The 24053-nt window shown below is 48.2% G+C and overlaps 1 protein-coding gene across 1 annotated transcript in view; it reads left to right on the top strand.

The window, feature by feature from the left end:
- The window catches only part of MST1 (macrophage stimulating 1), a 63021-nt gene that overhangs the window by 18955 nt on the left and 20013 nt on the right, over positions 1–24053 (top strand). The window contains exons 3-4 of the mRNA XM_073354751.1: positions 376–488; positions 2055–2169. Of these exons, the coding sequence (XP_073210852.1) occupies positions 376–488; positions 2055–2169 (228 nt within the window). The remainder of the gene's footprint in view (positions 1–375; positions 489–2054; positions 2170–24053) is intronic.

The following is a 24053-nucleotide window of genomic DNA, read 5'->3' as shown; positions in this document are numbered from 1 at the left end:
CCATGTTCACTAGGCTGTAGCCAGGCACGGGTGGTGACTCCTGCTATGGTGATGGAAGGTGCTGGAGAGGGCACATGAGCTGGGGCACTGGCTCTGGCCCAGCCCTTGAGGACACGGGGGAGGGATAGCTCAGTGGTTTGAGCATTGGCCTGCTAAACCCAGGGTTGTGAGTTCAATCCTTGAGGGGGCCATTTGGGATCTAGGGCAAAAATTGGAGATTGGTCCTGCTTTGAGCAGGGGGTTGGACTAGATGACCTCCTGAGGTCCCTTCCAACCCTGGTATTCTATGATTCTATGACAAGGTGGGGTCTGCCGCGCGGTTGGGGACTTGTGGTCTGGTCCGAGCTGGGATAAGACTCTTGGTTTGATCTTCAGGGCCTTTCACTACAACCACCAGCGCCACGGCTGCCAGCTGCTACCATGGACCCAGCACTCGGTGCACGCCCACGTGCAGAGGAACGTCCACTATGATCTCTACCAGAAGAAAGGCAGGTGGGGGCAGGGGTGAGGGTGAGGGGTGGGGCAGGGATGAAGGCCAAGGGGTGCTAACAAGGGCAGGGATAAAGCGCAGGGGTGAGGGGCGGGGGTGGGATGTAGGGCAGAGAGGTGGAGGAGGGCAGAGACGAGGGCAGGGGGCGAGGAGCGGGAGAGACGGGTGTGGAGATGTAGGGCAGGGGGCAGGGATGAAGGCAGGGGTATAGGGCAGGGGGCGAGGGGTGGGGATGATGGCAGGTGTGTGGGATGGGGGTGGGGGTAAGGGTGTATGGCAGGGGGCGAGGGGTGGGGATCAGAGCAGGGGGTGAGGGGCAGGGGGCAGCAGCAGAGGTGTAGGTCAGTGGGTGGGGAATGAGGTCGGGCGACCAGGGGCAGGGATGTAGGGCAGAGGGTGGGGACAACGGCAGCGGGTGGGGATGAGAGCAGGGGACAAGGGCAGGAGGGCCCAGGGGCAGGGTTATAGTGCGAGGGTGGGGATAAGGGCAGGAGGAGCCAGGGACAGAGGTGTAGGGTGGGGGGTGGGGATGAGGACAGGGGGTGAGAGCCAGAGTGGCAGGGGTGTAGGCAGGGGCAGAGGTATAGGGTGGGGATGAGGGCAGGAGGGAAAGGTGTGTAAGGTGGGGACAAGGGCAGGAGAATGCAGGGGGATCCAGGAGCAGGGGTGTAAGGGGGGTGGGGATGAGGGTGGGGGGGGCCAGGGGAGTGGTGGGGGCAGGGGTGTAGGGTGAGGGGCAGGGAAAAGGGCAAGGGGTGAAGGGCAGGGGGAGCAGAGGGCAAGGGCAGGGTCAGCAGTGCTTTCACCCAGTTTGACCTTGGGCTGATCAAACCTAACTCCAGGATCCCGCTGCTGGCTCTGGCCATCCAGATGCTTCCTACCGTGAGCTGGCTTTGCCCTGGAGGCTGACACACCCATGCCCGTCTGTTGCCTGGGGCATGCTGTGTGTCCAGCCACAGAGCAAGCCCAGCTGAGGGCAGCTCCTACCCCGTCAGAGGGTTTGTAGTGAGAGAAGGGGAGCCCCAGGCGAGAGGGCAGAGTGAGGGCAGGAGCATTTCCAGAGCAGGCACTTGGCGGCTCGCACGGCCCAGGAGAGGGGTGGCATGGCCATCTGTGCTGTATGACAGCACCCCCGGCTGTGCTCACAGCTGCCAGGCTGCTGGGCTCCAACCTTACAGCCACTGACTCCTGCCACTCTGCTTACCCCGTGCCAGCCTTTCCTAGAGCAGCAACCTCCTGGAGCCCCAAACTGGCCAGTTCTGCACTCCACAGGAGCCAGCTCTTCCACCACTCTCAAGCCACCAGTGCTCTGGTGTCTGGCTCTGTGCTTAGATCTCCCCAGCTCCCGACTCCCGACTGCAGGGAGGCTGCCCAGTTCTGCCCCAGCTCTCTAGCTCCCCAGCGCACTTGCTACAGGGCTGATGGTTGCCTGCTCCCCACTGCTGGCTGGAGTAGCTGTGGAGCTGCAGGAACCGCTCATGCTGAGGGCCGGTTGCTCTCCCCACGGAGGTTCTTCGCAAGGCACCCATCCCTGGGCTCATGGAGGCACCCTTCTCACCCACAGATTACATGCAGAATTGCATTAGGGGAGATGGGAGAAGCTACCGGGGCATGCAGTCCACGACGGAGAAGGGGAAGAACTGCCAGCAGTGGAGATTGAAGATTCCCCATGATCACAGGTGCTGTGAGGGTGATGCGCACCCCGTGCTAGGAGATGAGGTGGGGCTATCCCATGGTGGATGGGGCTGTGCCACCTGGGGGTCCACTGGCATGGGCAGTGAGTATCGAAGGCCAGGGGAGGCTAAGTCTCCCCTAACTGAGGCTGTGGCCTCGCCCACGCTTCCCCCTCTCCCCTGAAGCTGGTGGAGACTCAGCTCCAGTCAGGGGCCTGGAGCTTGGGGCTTGGGCTGGTGGCCAGGGGCTGGAGCATCCAAGAGCAGATCGGGCTGGCTCACCCCAGCCCAGGGGTCCGGCCAGTCAGTGTGGCAGGCTGGGGGGCAGGGCCTCTGGTGGAAGGGGCTAGCTTCCCCTCAGCCCTGCCCCCAGCATGCTCCTCCTCTCATTGGGCTGGTATTGCAGGAGCTGACAGCTCTGGGAAGTCCAGAGTAAATGGTGCCTCTGTCACTGTGCCTTAGTGGGCCACAGCTAAGGATGTCAAATTCAGGACAGACTGTGGAGAAATAGGGCAGACTCACTCCAGATTGGGGGTTGTTTTCTCATTAGATATATCAAGCCTGTAATCAAAGTAAATTTGTCTCACCACACTGGTTAACAGGAAGTGAAAGATGCAGTCTCCTTAAGCATCACAGCACTTGGCTCACCACCCAGGCACTGGACTCTAGGATGAGTGGTTACTGAAAACCAATTTCATTGAACAAAGGGTCCTTTTAATCCCAAGTGATCAGCCACACAGCCAGGTCAACATACAACCCAGATTTTATCCAGTAATCATGCTGGTACCAATCCTGTAGTGACTAAAATCTACAGGTTTAATTATAAAAGAAAAGAAGAGAATTAATAATGGTTAACATATCATATACATGCAAGTGATTACAAAGTCCTTATATCAGGTTTTAGCAGTGATGGAAGGTCCTCAGTCCATAATTCAAAATGCTCCTTTGACTTTTAAATCCACAGTCCAGAGAATCAGGCCAGGAAATGGAGCGCCAAATGGAGATATCTCAGGGATCTTTTATATCCTCTGCCATGTGCCTGGAAATCTACTGTCTCAAACAAAGCTCACAGTCCAGATGAAAAGTTGGAAAAGTTACATGAAAAGCATGGAAAGTTACTGGCCCAGATGGAGTCCAGGGTCACATGAGCATATCCCACGTCCTTACATGCTAGATGACTCATAGGGGCACCTATTGCCCATGTTCTGGCTGAAGCCTCCCTCTGCAGGAAGAGCTATCAGGGTGGAAGGAGTTTCTTCTGTGGCCCATTGTGAGAGCTAAGTGTCCTTGATGGGACATCAACAGAAAGCTGTCTGGCCTCAATTTAAATTTTATCTGGTGGCTGTTACCCGGGAATACAGCACACATGTATGAATAGCCAATATTCATAACTTCAGCTACACAAATGTATCCTATGCATACACATAGGATAACCATACTTAGCCAATCATAACTTTTTCATTGACACCTTATGTGACAAACGTTGCATAAGATTTGTTGTAATTGTCTAACAGTGGCAATATCAATGATATAAATAGTCATATTCAATCGCACAGCATCACAGCCTCTCACAGAGATGGGAACTCCTGTCATTAGTGCTGTACCCCACAAAGGGCACTGGAGTCTCTCAAATGCAGGGCTGCCCAGAGGGGTGGGCAAGTGAGGTAATTTGCCTCAGGCCCTGGGCCCTGCAGGGGCCCCCATGAGAATATAGTATTCTATAGTGTCTTCAGCAGCGGGTCCTTCAGTGCCGCTGAACACACCCGGAGCAAGTGAATGACCCACTGCTGAAATGCCGCCGAAGAACCGGAGCGCCGCCAGGTGAGTAAAAATTAAAAAGGCCCCTTAATTAATTAAAGGGCCCCCAAAATTTCTTTGCCCCAGGCCCCCTGAATCCTCTGGGCGGCCCTGCTCAAATGTGCTGGGGACATCCCCAAATGGGTGGAAGGTTCAGAGATTCCCAGGCCAGAGAGGACCATTGTGATAATCTAGTCTGACCCCCTGTAGGAAATAAGCCAGAAAATGTCCCCAAAACACTTTTAGAAAAACAGCCAATCTTGAGTTAAAAAATGTCACTGATGGAGAATCCTGGGCAGATGAAATTTAATGTTGATAAATGCAAGGTCATGCACATTGGAAAGCATAATCCCAACTATACATATTAAATTATGGGGGTCTAAATTAGCTGTTACTACTCAAGAAAGAGATCTTGGAGTCATTGTGGATAGTTCTCTGAAAACATCTACTCAATGTGCAGCGGCAGTCAAAAAAGCAAACAGAATGCTGGGAATTATTAAGAAAGGGATAGATAATAGGACAGAAAATATCATGTTGCCTCTATATAAATCCATCGTACCCCCGCATCTTGAATACTGTGTTCAGCTGCTTTCAACTACCTGAAAGGGGGTTCCAAAGAGGATGGATCTAGACTGTTCTCAGTGGTAGCAGATGACAGAATGTGGAGCAATGGTCTCAAGTTCCAGTGGGGGATGTGTCGGTTGGATATTAGGAAAAATTTTTTCACTAGGAGGGTGGTGAAACACTGGAATGTGTTACCCTGACACCATGACGGAGGCCATTCAGCTCATGGAGAACTACCTAGCCGCCAAGTCCCCCGGGATGAAAATCCCTTCAGGGTTGGCTGGAACCAAGAATCTGTGCCCCTGAAGGATTAAACCATCCAGGGACCCCTGGATCATGAGGAACATTGGCCTCCATCCCCCCTACCAGAACTCCAGAGGGCTAGAGAATCCAGAGGCACCAGGCCCCCCAATCCAGAGGACCAGAGCTGGTTACCCACCCTGCAGTTCAGGAGACCATAGCCCCATCAGCAGCCTGGCCAGGGCCCTTGCTTGGCCTAGAACTCGGGGAGGCCTGTTGCGACCCAACTGCCTGGGTACCCAGACAGGAAACCCCACGCGCCACCCAAGAGCAGGACCGGTGTTTCACATATGGCCATTCTGGGCATTGGTCCAGAGACTGCCCGTACATAGAATGTAGCTTTGGGAAGATCTGGGCTCTGCAGGCATGTCCATCCCACTGCAGATAAATGGGAAAGAAGTGATAGGACTCCTAGATTCATGGTGTACTCAGACCTAATCCTGGCCCAACTCAGGGCACCATCATGTTGCAGTACATGCATGGAGATGTGAGGGCCTACCCCGGCACAGAAGTGACTTTAACAATAGGGAAACGCAAAGAGCCCCTGATAGTCGGTCTGGCCCCAACACTGGTCTACCTAATTATTTTAGGCCAGGACTGGGACTATGTTGGGGAATTGTTAGCAGACCTGGTGGGGCTGCCGTCCAATGGTCAAGGACACCTACCTCTGGCCACTGGCCAGCCTGAAGCAGTGACCCTTGTGGGCGTGGGGGAGGTTGCTGACCCTGGTGAAGGGGCATCACAGGTCTCAGCGTCAACTCGGACCCACCAGGTCCCCTCCCAGCCAGGAGGGGAACTCACTCCATTACCTGAATCAGAGATCCTGACTCACTTTTCTGAATTTTTGGGGGAGCAACGGGCTGATGACACCCTGAACCGGGCATATACCCAAGTGGCAGCGGTGAATGGGGAGACTGTTGAACCCCGCCATGCGGGACGGTTCCCATGCTTTGAGATTCAAGGTGACCGTCTATACCTCATAGAGATAGACCAACCAACTGAAGAGGTTCGACAGGAAGGAAGTTATGTGGCTCGCCAATGCCATACCCATGCCTGGGCACCTTGGAAGGGAAAAGACGCTGGCCAAGATTTTAGGTTGGTTCTTTTGGACAGGGATCTACTGAGATGTGGCCAATTTCTGTGCCTCATGCCCAGAGTGTCAGCTCACTGCACCATGGTCAGCTGAGAGAACCCCATTGATCCCCCTCCCACTTGTAGGCGTACACTTTGAGCAGATTGGAGTTGACTTAGTCAGCCTTCTTGAAAAGAGCACTGCTGGATACAGGTTCATCCTTGTTGTGGTGGACTATGTGACCCCGAAGCAGTGCCGTTACGCTCCATGAACTCCAAAGGAGTGGCGACGGAACTTATGAACATCTGCACCTGAGTCAGGGTGCTCTGGGAAATCTTGACAGATCAAGGGACAAACTGTGTCCCAAATGTTCAAACAGCTCTGCCATCTATTCAAGATCAAGACCTTACAAACATCTGTATACCATCTGCAAATGGATGGCCTGGTAGAGTGCTTTAACCGAGCCCTAAAAACAATGCTCCAAAGATTTGTCCTGATGGATATCCAACACTGGGACCAGCTGCTCCCGTCTCTCTTGTTCGCAGTCCGAGAAGTATTGCAGTCTTCCACTGGTTTCTCACCATTTGAGGTTTTATATGGGAGGCAACCCCGGGGGATTTTGGACCTTGTTGGATAAATGTGGGAGGAGCAACCATCCTGAGCCAACAATGTGGTACAGTATGTGCTAAACCTGCGGGAGAAACTTGAGGCCCTAGGTTCATTTGCCAGGGAGAATCTCCTACGTGCCCAGGATACCCAAGAAGCGGCCTACAATAAACGGGCATGCCTCCAGGTGTTTCAGCCCGGTGACTGGGTGCTGTTATTGTTGCCCAGTTCAGAGTCGAAGGTCCTGGCCTGCTGGCAAGGACTATATGAGGTGATCCAGCGTGTGGGGCAGGTGAACTATGAAATCAAGCAACTGGACAAACATAAGGTACAACAGATCTACCACATGAACCTGTTAAAACTGTGGAAAGCCCAGGAAGGTTACTAATAGCACCGTACCCACCAGAGCCCGCAGGCCGTGAAGGCTTCAAACCCCAGAGTGGTCAAGACTGGGGACAATCTTAACCCCGTGCAGAGAGGTCAGGCACAAGAATTGATTACTGCCTTCTCTTCCATTTTCTCAACCCAACCTGGGTGGACTCACCTGATAACTCATCATATTCAGATGGAACTGGGCATTATGGTCAGAGAAAACCCCTGGCCCCTTCCCCAGAAGTTTAGAGAGACATGAAAGAGGAACTCTGCTCAATGCTTGCATTAGGGATGATTGAGGAGTCATTCAACAACTGCAAAAACCCTGTGGTACTGGTCCCTAAGCTCAATGGAAGCACCCGCTTTTGCATAGACTTCCGCAAGGTCAATGCAGTATCAAAATTCGATGCTTATCCAATGCCTCAGATTGATGAACTGCTCAACTGGCTGGGAAAGGCAGAAAGGCAGAATACATCACCATTTTAGATTTAATGAAGGACTATCCTTACTGAGGTTACAGGGACAAACCATCCCGATGTGTAGAAAGAATAGTAAATATGGCAGGCAACCAGCTTGGCTTAACAGTGAAATCCTTGCTGATCTTAAACACAAAAAAGAAGCTTACAAGAAGTAGAAGATTGGACAAATGACCAGGGATGAGTATAAAAATATTGATCGGGCATGCAGGAGTGAAATCAGGAAGGCCAAATCACATCTGGAGTTGCACCTAGCAAGAGATGTTAAGAGTAACAAGAAGGATTTCTTCAGGTATGTTGGCAACAAGAAGAAAGTCAAGGAAAGTGTGGGCCCCTTACTGAATGAGGGAGGCAACCTAGTGACAGAGGATGTTGAAAAAGCTAATGTACTCAATACTTTTTTTGCCTCTGTCTTCACGAACAAGGTCAGCTCCCAGTCTACTGCACTGGGCAGCACAGCATGGGGAGGAGGTGACCAGCCCTCTGTGGAGAAAGAAGTGGTTCGGGACTATTTAGAAAAGCTGAACGTGCACAAGTCCATGGGGCCGGATGCATTGCATCTGAGAGTGCTAAAGGAGTTGGCGAATGTGATTGCGGAGCCATTGTCCATTATCTTTGACAACTCATGGCGATCGGGGGAAGTCCCGGACGACTGGAAAAAGGCTAATGTAGTGCCCATCTTTAAAAAAGGGAAGAAGGAGGATCCGGGGAACTACAGGCCAGTCAGCCTCACCTCGGTCCCTGGAAAAATCATGGAGGAATCATTGATTCCTCAAAGAATCAATTCTGAAGCACTTAGATGAGAGGAAAGTGATCAGGAACAGTCAGCATGGCTAGTTGGCTAGATTGTCGGGCTCAACGGGTAGTGATCAATGGCTCCATGTCTAGTTGGCAGCCAGTATCAAGCGGAGTGCCCCAAGGGTCGGTCCTGGGGCCGGTTTTGTTCAATATCTTCATAAATGATCTGGAGGATGGTGTGGATTGCAGCCTCAGCAAGTTTGCAGACAACACTAAACTGGGAGGAGTGGTAGATACGCTGGAGGGTAGGGATAGGATACAGAGGGACCTAGACAAATTGGAGGATTGGGCAAAAAGAAATCTGATGAGGTTCAACAAGGACAAGTGCAGAGACCTGCACTTAGGACGGAAGAATCCAATGCACTGCTACAGACTAGGGACCGAATGGCTAGGCAGAAGTTCCGCAGAAAAGGACCTACTGGTTACAGTGGACGAGAAGCTGGATATGAGTCAACAGTGTGCCCTTGTTGCCAAGAAGGCCAATAGCATTTTGGGATGTATAAGTAGGGGCATTACCAGCAGATCGAGGGATGTGATCGTTCCCCTCTATTTGACATTGGTGAGGCCTCATCTGGAGTACTGTGTCCAGTTTTGGGCCCCACACTACAAGAAGGATGTGGAAAAATTGGAGAGAGTCCAGTGGAGGGCAACAAAAATGATTAGGGGACTGGAACACATGACTTATGAGGACAGGCTGAGGGAACTGGGATTGTTTAGTCTACAGAAGAGAAGAATGAGGGGGGATTTGATAGCTGCTTTCAACTACCTGAAAGGTGGTTCCAAAGAGGGTGGATCTAGACTATTCTCAGTGGTAGCGGATGACAGGACAAGGAGTAATGGTCTCAAGTTGCAGTGGGGGAGATTTAGGTTGGATATTAGGAAAACCTTTTTCACTAGGAGGGTGGTGAAACACTGGAATGCGTTACCTAGGGAGGTGGTGGAATCTCCTTCCTTAGAAGTTTTTAAGGTCAGGCTTGACAAAGCCCTGGCTGGGATGATTTAATTGGGGATGGGTCCTGCTTTTGAGCAGGGGGTTGGACTAGATGACCTCCTGAGGTCCCTTCCAACCCTGATATTCTTTGATTCTACTATTGGCAGCAGGGCCGTAGGGCACCTGAAAATTTGGGGTACCACTGCGTCTTAGTGTCCACCCTCCTAGCTTTCAAATCCCTGTTCTGACCCTTCCTGCAGGCTCCCACAGCTGGCTGCTGCAGCCTGGTGAGTCTTCCTCCAGAGGGGATCTAATAGTTAAAAGGGAAAAAGCATTCTAGCCTGCCAGACCTATTAGCACAACATTGAAACTGTTAAAGAGCCATTCAAGGGGTAATTAAGCCATTTAACAGGCATTTGCCAAACCCTAGGTATATACTGTCAGTTTCTGAATTTACTGACCAAAACAGTTGTGCATTACTGTAATATTTACTCAGAACATGTCTGTCTACAGGACCTTAGTTTAAAATTGGCTTTAAAAATATTTCATTACTGTGTTGGTGAAGATTATAAAATCACATATAAAATCGCTGCCAACACGAGTTTCTACAAGCCATTACCCTCTGATCCCATTGAGAGTTACCAAAAGCAACTACAGCATTTGCTCAAGAAACTTCCTGAAAAAGCACAAGATCAAATCCGCACAGACACACCCCTGGAACCCCGACCTGGGATATTCTATCTACTACCCAAGATCCATAAACCTGGAAATCCTGGGCGCCCCATCATCTCAGGCATTGGCACCCTGACAGCAGGATTGTCTGGCTATGTAGACTCCCTCCTCAGGCCCTACGCTACCAGCACTCCCAGCTACCTTCGAGACACCACTGACTTCCTGAGGAAACTTCAATCCATCGGTGATCTTCCTGATAACATCATCCTGGCCACTATGGATGTAGAAGCCCTCTACACCAACATTCCACACAAAGATGGACTACAAGCCGTCAGGGACAGTATCCCCGATACTGTCACGGCTAACCTGGTAGCTGAACTTTGTGACTTTGTCCTTACCCATAACTACTTCACATTTGGGGACAATGTATACCTTCAGATCAGCGGCACTGCTATGGGTACCCGCATGGCCCCACAGTATGCCAACATTTTTATGGCTGATTTAGAACAACGCTTCCTCAGGTCTCGTCCCCTAACGCCGCTACTCTACTTGCGCTATATTGATGACATCTTCATCATCTGGACCCATGGAAAAGAAGCCCTTGAGGAATTCCACCATGATTTCAACAATTTCCATCCCACCACCAACCTCAGCCTGGTCCAGTCCACACAAAAGATCCACTTCCTGGACACTACAGTGCTAATAAACGATGGTCACATAAACACCACCCTATACCGGAAACCTACTGACTGCTATTCCTACCTACATGCCTCCAGCTTTCACCCTGACCACACCACACGATCCATCGTCTACAGCCAAGCTCTGCGATACAACCGCATTTGCTCCAACCCCTCAGACAGAGACAAACACCTACAAGATCTCTGTCAAGCTTTCTTACAACTACAATACCCACCTGCAGAAGTAAAGAAACAGATTGGTAGAGCCAGAAGAGTTCCCAGAAGTTACCTACTACAGGACAGGCCTAACAAAGAAAATAACAGAACGCCGCTAGCCGTCACCTTCAGCCCCCAACTATAACCCCTCCAACGCATTATTAAGGATCTACAACCTATCCTAAAGGATGACCCAACACTCTCACAAATCTGGGGAGACAGGCCAGTCCTTGCCTACAGACAGCCCCGCAACCTGAAGCAAATACTCACCAACAACCACATACCACACAACAGAACCACTAACCCAGGAACTTATCCTTGCAACAAAGCCCGTTGCCAATTGTGCCCACATATCTATTCAGGGGACACCATCACAGGGCCTAATAACATCAGCCACACTATCAGAGGCTCGTTCACCTGCACATCCACCAATGTGATATATGCCATCATGTGCCAGCAATGCCCCTCTGCCATATACATTGGTCAAACTGGACAGTCTCTACGTAAAAGAATAAATGGACACAAATCAGATGTCAAGAATTATAACATTCATAAACCAGTCGGAGAACACTTCAATCTCTCTGGTCACGCAATCACAGACATGAAGGTCGCTATCTTAAAACAAAAAAACTTCAAATCCAGACTCCAGCGAGAAACTGCTGAATTGGAATTCATTTGCAAATTGGATACTATTAATTTAGGCTTAAATAGAGACTGGGAGTGGCTAAGTCATTATGCAAGGTAGCCTGTTTCCTCTTGTTTTTTCCTACCCCCCCCCCAGATGTTCTGGTTTAACTTGGATTTAAACTTGAAGAGTGGTCAGTTTGGATGAGCTATTACCAGCAGGAGAGTGAGTTTGTGTGTGTATGGGGGTGAGGTGGGGGGGATGTGAGAAAACCTGGATTTGTGCAGGAAATAGCCCAACTTGATTGTCATGTACATTGTGTAAAGAGTTGTCACTTTGGATGGGCTATCACCAGCAGGAGAGTGAATTTGTGTGGGGGGGTGGAGGGTGAGAAAACCTGGATTTGTGCTGGAAATGGCCCACCTGATGATCACTTTAGATAAGCTATTACCAGCAGGACAGTGGGGTGGGAGTAGGTATTGTTTCATATTCTCTGTGTATATATAAAGCCTGCTGCAGTTTCCACGATATGCATCTGAGGAAGTGAGCTGTAGCTCACGAAAGCTTATGCTCTAATAAATTGGTTAGTCTCTAAGGTGCCACAAGTACTCCTTTTCTTTTTGCAGGGAACTGTGACTCTCCACCACCATGAGGCGGGCCCTGCGTCTCCTTATCTTTTGCTGTCTGGTCCCTCCCCACCCCCTGCCGGGCTGTGAGCTCGGGCTGCCGTCAGGCATGGGGCACCAGTTTAATAATACTGCGTAGGGCCCCATACATCCTAAGGACAGCCCTGTTTGGCAGATCACCCTCACACCGGAGACCAGGAGAAAAACTGCTTACTCCACCCCCTTTGGGCTTTTCCAGTTCTTGCGTTCTTGCATTCTTTCTCTATAGTAGCATAGTGTTGTTCAGTAGGTGTCAATTTTTTGCTTAGATATGCAATGGGGTATCTTTCCTTCGGCTTGCATGAGGCCCCAGCCACATTTCAGCAGCTAATGGACCAAATTCTCCACCCCCATAACGGATATGCAGCCATGTACTTAGATGACATGGTGATCCATAGTTGCAACTGGCAGCACCATTTGAAACATGTGACCGCGGTCCTACAGTCCCTCAAGGAGACTGGCCTGACAGAGAACTCCACCAAATGTCACCTTGGGAAGCACGAAACCACCTACCTTGGGTACACATTGGGAAGGGGTATAATCCGACTCTTGGTTAGCAAAGTCCAGGCCCTCCAGCTGTGCCCCACACCATGCTCAAAGAAGCAGGTACGTCGATTTCTGGGACTAGCTGGATATTACCGCCACTTTATCCCAGGGTTCTCCTCCATTGCAGCCCCCCTTTCTGATCTTCTCAAGAACGAGAGTCCTAAAAGGATCCAGTGGACCACAGCCTGTGAGGTGGCATTTCAAACTCTGAAGGCCCGGCTCTCTAAGAAACCCATCTTGTACAGCCCTGACTTCGCCAAGGAGTTTTTGTTACAAACAGACGCCTCAGACGTGGGCCTAGGAGCAGTTCTATCGCAGGTAGTAGAGGGCAACAAACGCCCCATCCTGTATATTAGCAGGAAACTGTTCCCGTGAGAGAAGGCCTATTCTGTAATCGAGAAAGGAGCCCTGGTGGTAAAATGGACCATGGACTCACTCCGTTATTATCTTCTGGGCACGCACTTCACCTTAGTTACTGACCACGCCCCCTCCACTGGCTCCATGCTATGAAGGACACAAGCCCCCAAATCATGAGATGGTACCTCTCCCTCCAGCCTTTCACCTTCTGCATCCAGCACTGGGCCAGGAGAGTCTATCTGCATGTGGACTTCTTTTCATGGGATGGTGGAGGACAGTTGTGGGGGGGCAGACCCCAAATGGGGTCATGAGGGGGGATGTGTGAAGGAGCAGAGAGACAGCTGCCAGGCACGGCAGAGGTTAAAGAAAACCTGTGGGTTAGCTAGCCCCGCCCCATTATACCTGCAGCCAATGCCAGGCCTGGAATGGGGAGAAAAGAAGGGAGCCTGTCTCAGTCAGGGGCTGACTGGAGAAGAGGCTCCCCATGTGTCTGCCAACACAGCCACTGGAAGCAAAATAAGTCTTCCCCTGCTTGTTTAGGGGGCTTGTTTAGTCTGCAGAAGAGAAGAGTGAGGGGGGATAAGATAGCAGCCTTCAGCTACCTGAAGGGAGATTCCAAAGAGGATGGAGTTCTAAATTTGTTAGTCTCTAAGGTGCCACAAGTACTCCTTTTCTTTTTGCGAATACAGACTAACAGGGCTGTTACTCTGAAAACTGTAAGGAGAGTGATCACTTAAGATGAGCTATTACCATCAGGAGAGTTGGGGGGAGGGGGAAGAAAACCTTTTGTAGTGATAATCAAGGTGGGCCATTTCCAGCAGTTAACAGGAACCTCGGAGGAGCAGTGTGTGTGTGTGTGTGTGTTGGGGGGAGGGGGGGAAATAGTTTTACTTTGTGTAATGACACATCCATTCCCAGTCTCTATTCAAGCCTAAGTTAATTGTATCCAGTTTGCAAATTAATTCCAATTCAGCAGTCTCTCGTTGGAGTTTGTTTTTGAAGTCTTTTTGTTTTAATATTGCAACCTTTAAGTCTGAGATCGAGTGACCAGAGAGATTGAAGTGTTCTCTGACTGGTTTATGAATGTTATAATTCTTGACATCTGATTTGTGTCCATTTATTCTTTTACGTAGAGACTGTCCAGTTTGACCAATGTACATGGCAGAGGGGCATTGCTGGCACATGCTGGCATATATCACATTGGTAGATGTGCAGGTGAACGAGCCTCTGATAGTGTGGCTGATGTGATTAGGCCTTATGATGGTGTCCCCTGAATAGATATGTGAACACAGTTGGCAATGGGCTCTGTTGCAAGGATAGGTTCCTGGGTTAGTGGTTCTGTTGTGTGGTTGCTGGTGAGTATTTGCTTCAGGTTGGGGGGCTGTCTGTAGGCAAGGACTGGCCTGTCTCCCAAGATTTGTGAGAGCGATGGGTCGTCCTTCAGGATAGGTTGTAGATCCTTGGTGATGCATTGGAGAGGTTTTAGTTGGGGGCTGAAGGTGACGGCTAGTGGCGTTCTGTTACTATCTTTGTTGGGCCTGTCCTGGAGTAGGTGACTTCTGGGTACTCTTCTGGCTCTGTCAATTTGTTTCTTCACTTCAGCAGGTGAGTATTGTAGTTGTAAGAATGCTTGATAGAGATCTTGTAGGTGTTTGTCTCTGTCTGAGGGGTTGGAGCAAATGCGGTTGTATCATAGAGCTTGGCTGTAGACAATGGATTGTGTGGTGTGGTTTGGGTGAAAGCTGGAGGCATGTAGGTAGGAATAGCAGTCAGTAGGTTTCCGGTATAGGGTGGTGTTTATGTGACCATCGCTTATTAGCTCCGTAGTGTCCAGGAGGTGGATCTCTTGTGTGGACTGGTCCAGGCTGAGGTTGATGTTGGGATGGAAATTGTTGAAATCATGGTGGAATTCCTCAAGGGCTTCTTTTCCATGGGTCCAGATGATGAAGATGTCATCAGTGTAGCGCAAGTAGAGTAGGGGCATTAGGGGACAAGAGCTGAGGAAGCGTTGTTCTAAGTCAGCCATAAAAATGTTGGCATACTGTGGGGCCATGTGGGTACCCATAGCAGTGCCGCTGATTTGAAGGTATACATTGTCCCCAAATGTGAAATAGTTATGGGTGAGGACAAAGTCACAAAGTTCAGCCACCAGGTTTGCCGTGACATTATCAGGGATACTGTCCCTGACGGCCTGTAGTCCATCTTTGTGTGGAATGTTGGTGTAGAGGGCTTCTACATCCATAGTGGCCAGGATGGTGTTTTCAGGAAGATCACCAATGGATTGTAGTTTCCTCAGGAAGTCAGTGGTGTCTCAAAGATAGCTGGGAGTGCTGGTAGCGTAGGGCCTGAGGAGGGAGTCTACATAGCCAGACCCTGTCAGGGTGTCAATGCCTGAGATGATGGGTCGTCCAGGATTTCCAGGTTTATGGATCTTGGGTAGCAGATAGAATGCCCCAGGTCGGGGTTCCAGGGGTGTGTCTTTGCAGATTTGTTCTTGTGCTTTTTCAGGAAATGGACACAAATCAGATCAAGAATTATAACATTCATAAACCAGTTGGAGAACACTTCAATCTCTCTGGTCACTCGATCTCAGACCTAAAGGTCGCAATATTAAAACAACAAGACTTCAAAAACAGACTCCAACGAGAGACTGCTGAATTGGAATTAATTTGCAAACTGGATACAATTAACTTAGGCTTGAATAGAGACTGGGAATGGATGTGTCATTACGCAAAGTAAAACTATTTCCCCATGTTTATTCCCCACCACCCCCACTGCTCCTCGGACATTCCTGTTAACTGCTGGAAATGGCCCACCTTGCCCACCTTGATTATCACTACAAAAGGTTTTCTCCCTCCCCTCCCCCCCCCCTGCTGGTAATAGCTCATCTTAAGTGATCACTCTCCTTACAGTGTGTATAACACCCATTTTTTCATGTTGTGTGTATATAAATCTCCTCACTGTATTTTCCACTGAATGCATCCGATGAAGTGAGCTGTAGCTCACGAAAGCTCATGCTCAAATAAATTGGTTAGTCTCTAAGGTGCCACTAGTACTCTTTTTCTTTTTGTAGAATTGATTCCTTTCGCTTTGTGTAACCACACCAAGGGAGCATGATCACTGAACACTGTAAACTTCTTGTTATACAAATAGGGTTTGAGCTGCTTTACTGCCCACACAATTGCATAGCATTCTTTCTCTATAGTAGCATAGTGTTGTTCAATAGGTGTCAATTTTTGCTTAGATATGGAATGGGGTGCCTTTTACCTCCCTCCCCATCCTGCATCAGCACAGTTCCCAACCCCACATTAGAAGCATTTGTGCACAGCAGGAACATTTTCCCAAAATCAGGGATGACTAATATAGGCTCCTTAGCTAGCGACTCTTATTTTTGGGAAGCCTTTTCCACAGGCCTTAGTCCACTTTACCTCGTCTGGTTTCCCCTTTTTGGTAAGGTCTGTTATGGGGGCCACAATGTCGCTAAATCCCTTTACAAACCTGCGATAATAGTTGGCAAGCCCAATAAAAGATTGGACTTGCTCCTTTGTTTTAGGAACAGGCCAGCCTTTTATGGCTTCTACTTTCAGGGGATCAGGGTGTACCAATCTGCTTCCCACTCTGTGTCCCAGGTATGATACCTCTGCAGCTCCTAAGGCATGTTTGGAGATTTTAATAGTTAGGCTGGCTTCCCTTAGCCTTTGTAACACAACTCCCATGTGGCAGAGATGATCTTCCCAGGAGCAGCTGAAAATGGCCAAGTCATCTATATAGACTCTGACAAAGGTCTGCAACCCACGCAAAACCTGATTAATGAGTCTCATAAAGGTGGCACCAGAATTTTTTAATCCAAACGGTAGAACCTTGAACTCATACAGACCAGAATCCACTATGAAAGCAGAATTTTCCTGGGCATTCAACATCTAAGGGGATTTTCCAGTATCCTCAAGTTAAATCCAGTGTGTTTATGAACTTTGTATCCTCCAATTGGTCCAATAAATCCTGTATGCAGCGTGTGGGGTATGGATCAGGCTGTGTGATTGCATTTAGCTTTCTGTAATCCACACAAATCCTCATGGTTTTATCCTTCTTGGGCACCATCACAATGGGAGAGGCCCAGGGACTATTTGATTTAGTAATTATTCCCATTTCCAACATGCCTTCAGACTTCTCCTGGATCTGCCTTTGCATTTCGCCCTTGGCCCAATATGCCCTGCTAGGCGCTGGGTAGTTTGAATGGAATGCACAATCATGTTAGTTAAAGCTGGCCGGTTGGAGAATGTTTGCCTGTGGTATTTTAACAGGGCTAACATCTCCTGTTTTTGGGTAGGATTTAAACTGTTCCCAAACTCCATGCATTCCAAGAGGGTTTCTATAATTAGGTCAATCAAAGGGACAGATCCTGTTCCCTCATGAGCACAACAAATCATATTGACGTAAGCTTTCAGTCTATTAGAATGCACCATCTGCATAGCTCCTCTTCCATAAAGATTCTTGACATTATAGGTAATCTCATTAACCCTTTCCACTACCTCATATGGTCCATCCCAAATGTCCTGCATTTTATTCTTCCTTACAGGAATCAACACAAGAACCATATTCCCAATTTCAAAAGCTCTTTCCTCAGCATGCCTATTGTACCAACTTTCTGATCTTCCTGATTTTTCCTAAGGTTCTGCTGTACCAAATCCATCACAGCCTGCAATCTCTCCTTAAAGTGGGACACATACTCCCCTACTGGCTATTCTGTTTCTTCAGTATTGCCTTCCCAGGAGTCATAGATCAAATTCAAGGGCCCCCGCCCTGTCTTTCATACAAGAGATCAAAAGGAGCAATCCCTGTGGATTCTTGGGGCACGCTTCTATATGCAGATAGTAAATATGGAAGCAACACATCCCTGTCACCCTCGTGCCTGGAAACATGCATCCTAAGCATGGCTTTCAGAGTTCCATCAAACCTTTCTACCAGTCCATTTTTCTAGGGGTGGTAGGGTGTAGCCTTTAAGTGCTTCACCCCACACAACTCCCACAATTTCTCAAACACCATAGACATAAAATTAGTACAGCGGTCTGTCAACATTTCCTTGGGAAAACCCACCCTGCTAAAGATGGTAAAGAAAGCTGTGGCCACAGCCTCAGCTTAAATGTTAGACAATGCTACAGCCTCAGGGTACCTGGTAGTAAAATCCACCACCACAAGAATATACCTTTTTCCATTCCTAGAAGGTCTGGATATAGGTCCCACAACGTCCACAAAAACAACAAGGAGTCCGGTGGCACCTTAAAGACTAACAGATTTATTTGGGCATAAGCTTTTGTGGGTAAAAAACCTACTTCTTCAGATGCATGGAGTGAAAATTTCAGATGCAGGCATTATTATACTGACACATGAAGAGGAGGGAGTGACCTCACAAGTGGACAACCAGTGTTGACAGGGCCAATTCAGTCAGGGTTGATGTAGTCCACGCCCAATAATTGTTGAGGAGGTATCAATTCCAGGAGAGGTAAAGTTGCTTTTGTAGTGAGCCAGCCACTCCCAGGCCCTGTTGAAGCCCAAATTAATGGTGTTAAATTTGCAAATGAATTTTAATTGTGCAGTTTCTCTTTGAAGTCTGTTTCTGAACTTTTTTTGTTCAAGTATGGCTACTTTTAAATCTGTTATAGAATGTCCAGGAAGATTGAAGTGTTCTCCTACTGGCTTTTGCATGTTACCATTCCTGATGTCAGATTTGTGTCCATTTATTCTTTTACATAGAGACTGTCCGGTTGGCCAATGTACATGGCAGGGGGGCATTGCTGGCACATGATGGTGTATATCACATTAGTAGATGTGCAGGTGAATGAGTCCCTGATGGTGTGGCTGATGTGGTTGGGTCCTCTGATGGTGTTGCTGGAGTAGATATGTGGACAGACTAGGCAACAAGGTTTGTTGCAGGGCTTGGTTCCTGGGTTAGTGTTTCTGTGGTGCGGTGTGTAGTTGCTGGTGAGTATTTGCTTCAGGTTGGGGGGCTGTCTGTAAGCGAGGACTGGCCTGCCTCCCAAGGCCTGTGAGAGTGGGATAAGGATAAGTTGTAGATTGTTGATGATGTGCTGGAGAATTTTAGCTGGGGGCTGTATGTGATGGCCAGCGGTGTTCTGTTATTTTCCTTGTTGGGCCTGTCCTGTAGTAGGTGACTTCTGGGTACCTGTCTCACTCTGTCAATCTGTTTCCTCCATTCCCCAGGTAAGCATTGTAGTTTTAAGAATGCTTGTTAGAGATCTTGTAGGTGTTTATCTCTGTCTGAGGGATTGGAGCAAATTCGGTTGTATCTTAGGGCTTGGCTGTAGACAATGGATGGTGTGATGTGTCCTGGATGGAAGCTGGAGGCATGTAGGTAAGTATAGCGGTCAGTAGGTTTTCGGTATAAGGTGGTGTTTATGTGACCATCACTTATTTGTACTGTAGTGTCCAGGAAGTGGATCTCTTGTCCAGGCTGAGGTTGATGGTGGGGTGGAAATTATTGAAATCCAGGTGGAATTCTTCAAGCCCTCCTTCCCCTGCGTCTCATCCCACTGGCTAACCATAAGTCATACAAGCAATTCCCTTAGATACTCCAGTTTCCCAGTATCACCACCAGTGCCACTTGTTATGGGGATGAATGTTTATGAAAACCAATGCCACAGTAAAAGAAAAAGGGTTCTCCCGATCTCAAAGGACCAAGCCCCAAACCCAGGTCAATATAAAAATCAGATCTTATCCACAAATCACGCTGTTGCCAATCCTTCAGAATCTAAAGGTTTATTCATAAAAGAAAAGAATATAGATGAGAGCTAAAATTGGTTAAAGGGAATCAATCACATACATTAATGGCAAAGTTCTTGTTTCAGGCTTGTAGCAGTTATCGAATAAACTGCAGGTTCAAATCAAGTCTCTGTAGTACATCCACAGCTGGGATGGGTCATTCAGTCCTTTGTTCAGAGCTTCAGTTTATAGCAAAGTTCCTCCAGAGGTCAGAAGATTGGATTGAAGACAAAATGGAGATGCTGCTGCTGTCTTTTATAATCCTTTTGCCATGTGGCTTGTGCTCTCTTTGTTCCAACCACAAGCTACCCAGCACATGGCATGGAAAAACCTTAGTGTTCTGTCCATAGGCATGTCCCTGCATGCCTTGCTGAGTCACAAGGTGTATCTGCCTTCTCTTTGCATAGCTGATGGTCCTTAATGGGCCATCAAGCAGGCTAGGCAGTGCTGACGCCACATTGTCTGGGGTGTCACCCAGAAGCATAGCACCAGTTTGAAATACAGACAGTATAGAGCCAAAACTTATAATTTTAAATACAAAATGATACATGCATTTAGATAGCATAATGATAACCAGCAAATCATAACCTTTTTATAGACACCTCACACAACAACCTTTGTACAATATTTCCTCCAAATATATAACAGTGGTTGCAACAATGATCTATATGATTACAGTTTATGTCAATAACGTCACATTAGCAAATAAACAAAACCACAAACTAAGCCTAATATACTAGATAGGATTTGAATTAGCAATATCTCACCCTGACTTATGATACAATAAAGCTTGCAAATTCTGGGTTCCCCTCCCCCCTTACAAGTCCTTTGTCTTCCAGAGGTTCTTTCAGGTGTTGAGTTGTGGGGGAGTGAAGACAAATCATGATGTCACTCCTCACCTTATATAGTCTCTCTGTAGGGCGGGAATCCTTTGTTCCAAGCTAAGTTCCCAGCCCAGTTTGAGAACATAAGAACAGCCATACTGGGTCAGACCAAAGGTCCATCTAGCCAGTATCCTGTCTTCTGACAGTGGCCAATGCCAGGTGCCCCAGAGGGAATGAACAGAACAGGTAATCATCAAGTGATCCATTCTCTGTCGCCCATTGGTGATGTTGCACTGAATGTGAATATGATGCAACTGGAATATGCTTTATGCAAAAGGTCTCTTGTAAGATATCATTACAAAGCTTATAATCTACTGAGTGTGGTCATCCTATTTGTTTGCATGTATTATTTCTATATCTGAAGGTAAGAGAATAAGATATAAACTTGTATTACTGATATAAACATATTAAGTGGTAGCCATTAAGGGTGCTTCAGAATCAGTGAACTGTAAATGGCTCTGTTTACTTGCAAACCATCCTGTGGGCCAGCTCAGGAAGAATGGAGGCTGGTGTCTCACAGGACATGTGACCATGTCACATGATACTGGAATCCATCTTAAATCTCATATTTTTCCATTTAGAAGGAGGGTTGGGGACCCAGAGGGAAAAAGATTCCTGCCTTGTGCCAAAGCTATTAAAGGGGGTGGAACAGGACAAAGATGGGTGCCACTCATGAGAAAATGCCTAGTTACCACCTGAGATGGCTGCTGGAACTAACAAGGACTGTTCCAAGGGAAAGGATTGGGCCCAGACTACGAAGGAGTCTTGTCTGTGAAAGAAGCTTATTGGAACATCTCTGAGGGTGAGATATTATATGTAATCAGTTTCTTCATGTATTAGGCTTAGACTTGAGTGTTTTTGCTTTATTTTGCTTGGTGACTTACTTTGTTCTGTCTGTTATTACTTGAAACTACTTACATCCTACTTTTTATACTTAATAAAATCACTTTTGTTTATTAATGAACCCAGAGTAAGCGATTAATACCTAAGGGAGCAAACAGCTGTGCATATCTCTCTATCAGTGTTATAGAGGGTGGACAATTTATGAGTTTACCCTGTGTAAGCTTTACACAGAGTAAGATAGATTTATTTGGGTTTGGATCCCATTGGGAGCTGGGTGTCTGGGTGCTGGAGTCAGGTAACCTGCAGAGTTGTTTTCACTTAAAGCCTGCAGCTTTGGGGGCGTGGCCCAGACCCTGGGTCTATGTTGCAGCATACTAGCATGGCTAGCTCAACAAGCAGGGTTCTGGAAGTCCCAAGCTGACAGGGGAAACGGGCTCTGAGGTAATTTCAGCACATTGGGTGACAGCCCCAAGGGGATCTCTGTGACCAAACCCGTCACACCCAGCTTCTGGCAAAAAGAAGCTAGGGATTTTGAAGCACTTGGAGGAGATGAAGGTGATCAAGAACAGACAACATGGATTCAGCAAGGGCAAGTCATGCCTGATCAACCTGATTGCCTTCTGTGATGAGAAAACTGGCTCTGTGGATATGGGAAAAGCAGTGGACCTGATATAACTTGACTTTAGCAAAGCTTTTGTTATGGTCTCCCACAGAAAGTTAAAATAGTATGGATTGGATGAATGGACTATAAGGTAGATAGAAAGCTGGCTAGATTGTCAGGCTCAACGGGTAGTGATCAATGGCTTGATGTCTAGTTGGCAGCCGATATCAAGCAGAGTACCCCAGGGGTTGATCCTGGGGCCGGTTTTGTCAACATCTTCATTAATGATCTGGATGATGGGATGGATTGCACCCTCAGCAAGTTTGCAGATGACACTAAACTGTGAGGAGAGGTAGATACATTGGCGGGTAGGGATAGGGTCCAGAGTGAGCTAGACAAATTGGAGGATTGGGCCAAAAGAAATCTGATGAGGTTCAACAAGGACAAGTGCAGAGTCCTGCAGTTAGCACGGAAGAATCCCATGCACTGCTACAGGCTGGGTACCAACTGGCTAAGCAGCAGTTCTGCAGAAAAGGACCTGGGGATTACAGTGGATGAGAAGCTGGATATGAGTCAGCAGTTTGCCCTTGTTGCCAAGAAAGCTAATGGCATATTGGGCTGTATTAGTAGGAGTATTGCCAGCAGATCGAGAGAAGTGATTATTCCCCTCTATTCAGGACTGGTGAGGCCACATCTGGAGTACTGAATCCAGTTTTGGGCCCCCCACTACAGGAAGGATGTGGACAAATTGGAGAGTCCAGCGGAAAGCAATGAAAATGATCAGTGGGCTGCGGCACAAGACTTACAAGGAGAAGCTGAGGAAACTGGGCTTATTTAGTCTGCAGAAGAGAAGAGTGAGGGGGGATTTGATAGCAGCCTTCAACTACCTGAAGGGCAGTTCCAAAGAGGATGGAGCTAGGCTGTTCTCAGTGGTGGCAGATGACAGAACAAGGAGCAATGGTCTCAAGTTGCAGTGGGGGAGGTCTAGGTTAGATATTAGGAAACACTATTTTACTAAGAGGGTGGTGTGGATTGCACTTTCAGCAAATTTGCGGATGATACTAAACTGGGAGGAGTGGTAGATACGCTGGAGGGGAGGGATAGGATACAGAAGGACCTAGACAAATTGGAGGATTGGGCCAAAAGAAATCTGATGAGGTTCAATAAGGATAAGTGCAGGGTCCTGCACTTAGGATGGAAGAATCCAATGCACCGCTACAGACTAGGGACCGAATGGCTAGGCAGCAGTTCTGCGGAAAAGGACCTAGGGGTGACAGTGGACGAGAAGCTGGATATGAGTCAGCAGTGTGCCCTTGTTGCCAAGAAGGCCAATGGCATTTTGGGATGTATAAGTAGGGGCATAGCGAGCAGATCGAGGGACGTGATCGTTCCCCTCTATTCGACAATGGTGAGGCCTCATCTGGAGTACTGTGTCCAGTTTTGGGCCCCACACTACAAGAAGGATGTGGATAAATTGGAGAGTCCAGCGAAGGGCAACAAAAATGATTAGGGGTCTAGAACACATGACTTATGAGGAGAGGCTGAGGGAGCTGGGATTGTTTAGCCTGTAGAAGAGAAGAATGAGGGGGGATTTGATAGCTGCTTTCAACTACCTGAAAGGGGGTTCCAAAGAGGATGGCTCTAGACTGTTCTCAATGGTAGCAGATGACAGAACGAGGAGTAATGGTCTCAAGTTGCAGTGGGGGAGGTTTAGATTGGATATTAGGAAAAACTTTTTCACTAAGAGGGTGGTGAAACACTGGAATGCATTACCTAGGGAGGTGGTAGAATCTCCTTCCTTAGAGGTTTTTAAGGTCAGGCTTGACAAGCCCTGGCTGGGATGATTTAACTGGGAATTGGTCCTGCTTCGAGCAGGGGGTTGGACTAGATGACCTTCTAGGGGTCCCTTCCAACCCTGATATTCTATGATTCTATGAAGCACTGGAATAGGTGCGATACAACCGCATTTGCTCGAACCCCTCAGACAGAGACAAACACCTACAGGATCTCTATCAAGCATTCTTACAACTACAATACCCACCTGCGGAAGTGAAGAAACAGATTGATAGAGCCAGAAGAGTTCCCAGAAGTCTCCTACTACAGGACAGGCC

The sequence above is a fragment of the Lepidochelys kempii genome, chromosome 7, assembly GCF_965140265.1.
Source record: "Lepidochelys kempii isolate rLepKem1 chromosome 7, rLepKem1.hap2, whole genome shotgun sequence".
NCBI classification, from domain to species: Eukaryota; Metazoa; Chordata; order Testudines; family Cheloniidae; genus Lepidochelys; species Lepidochelys kempii.
This window is presented reverse-complemented; position numbering and strand designations above follow the sequence as displayed.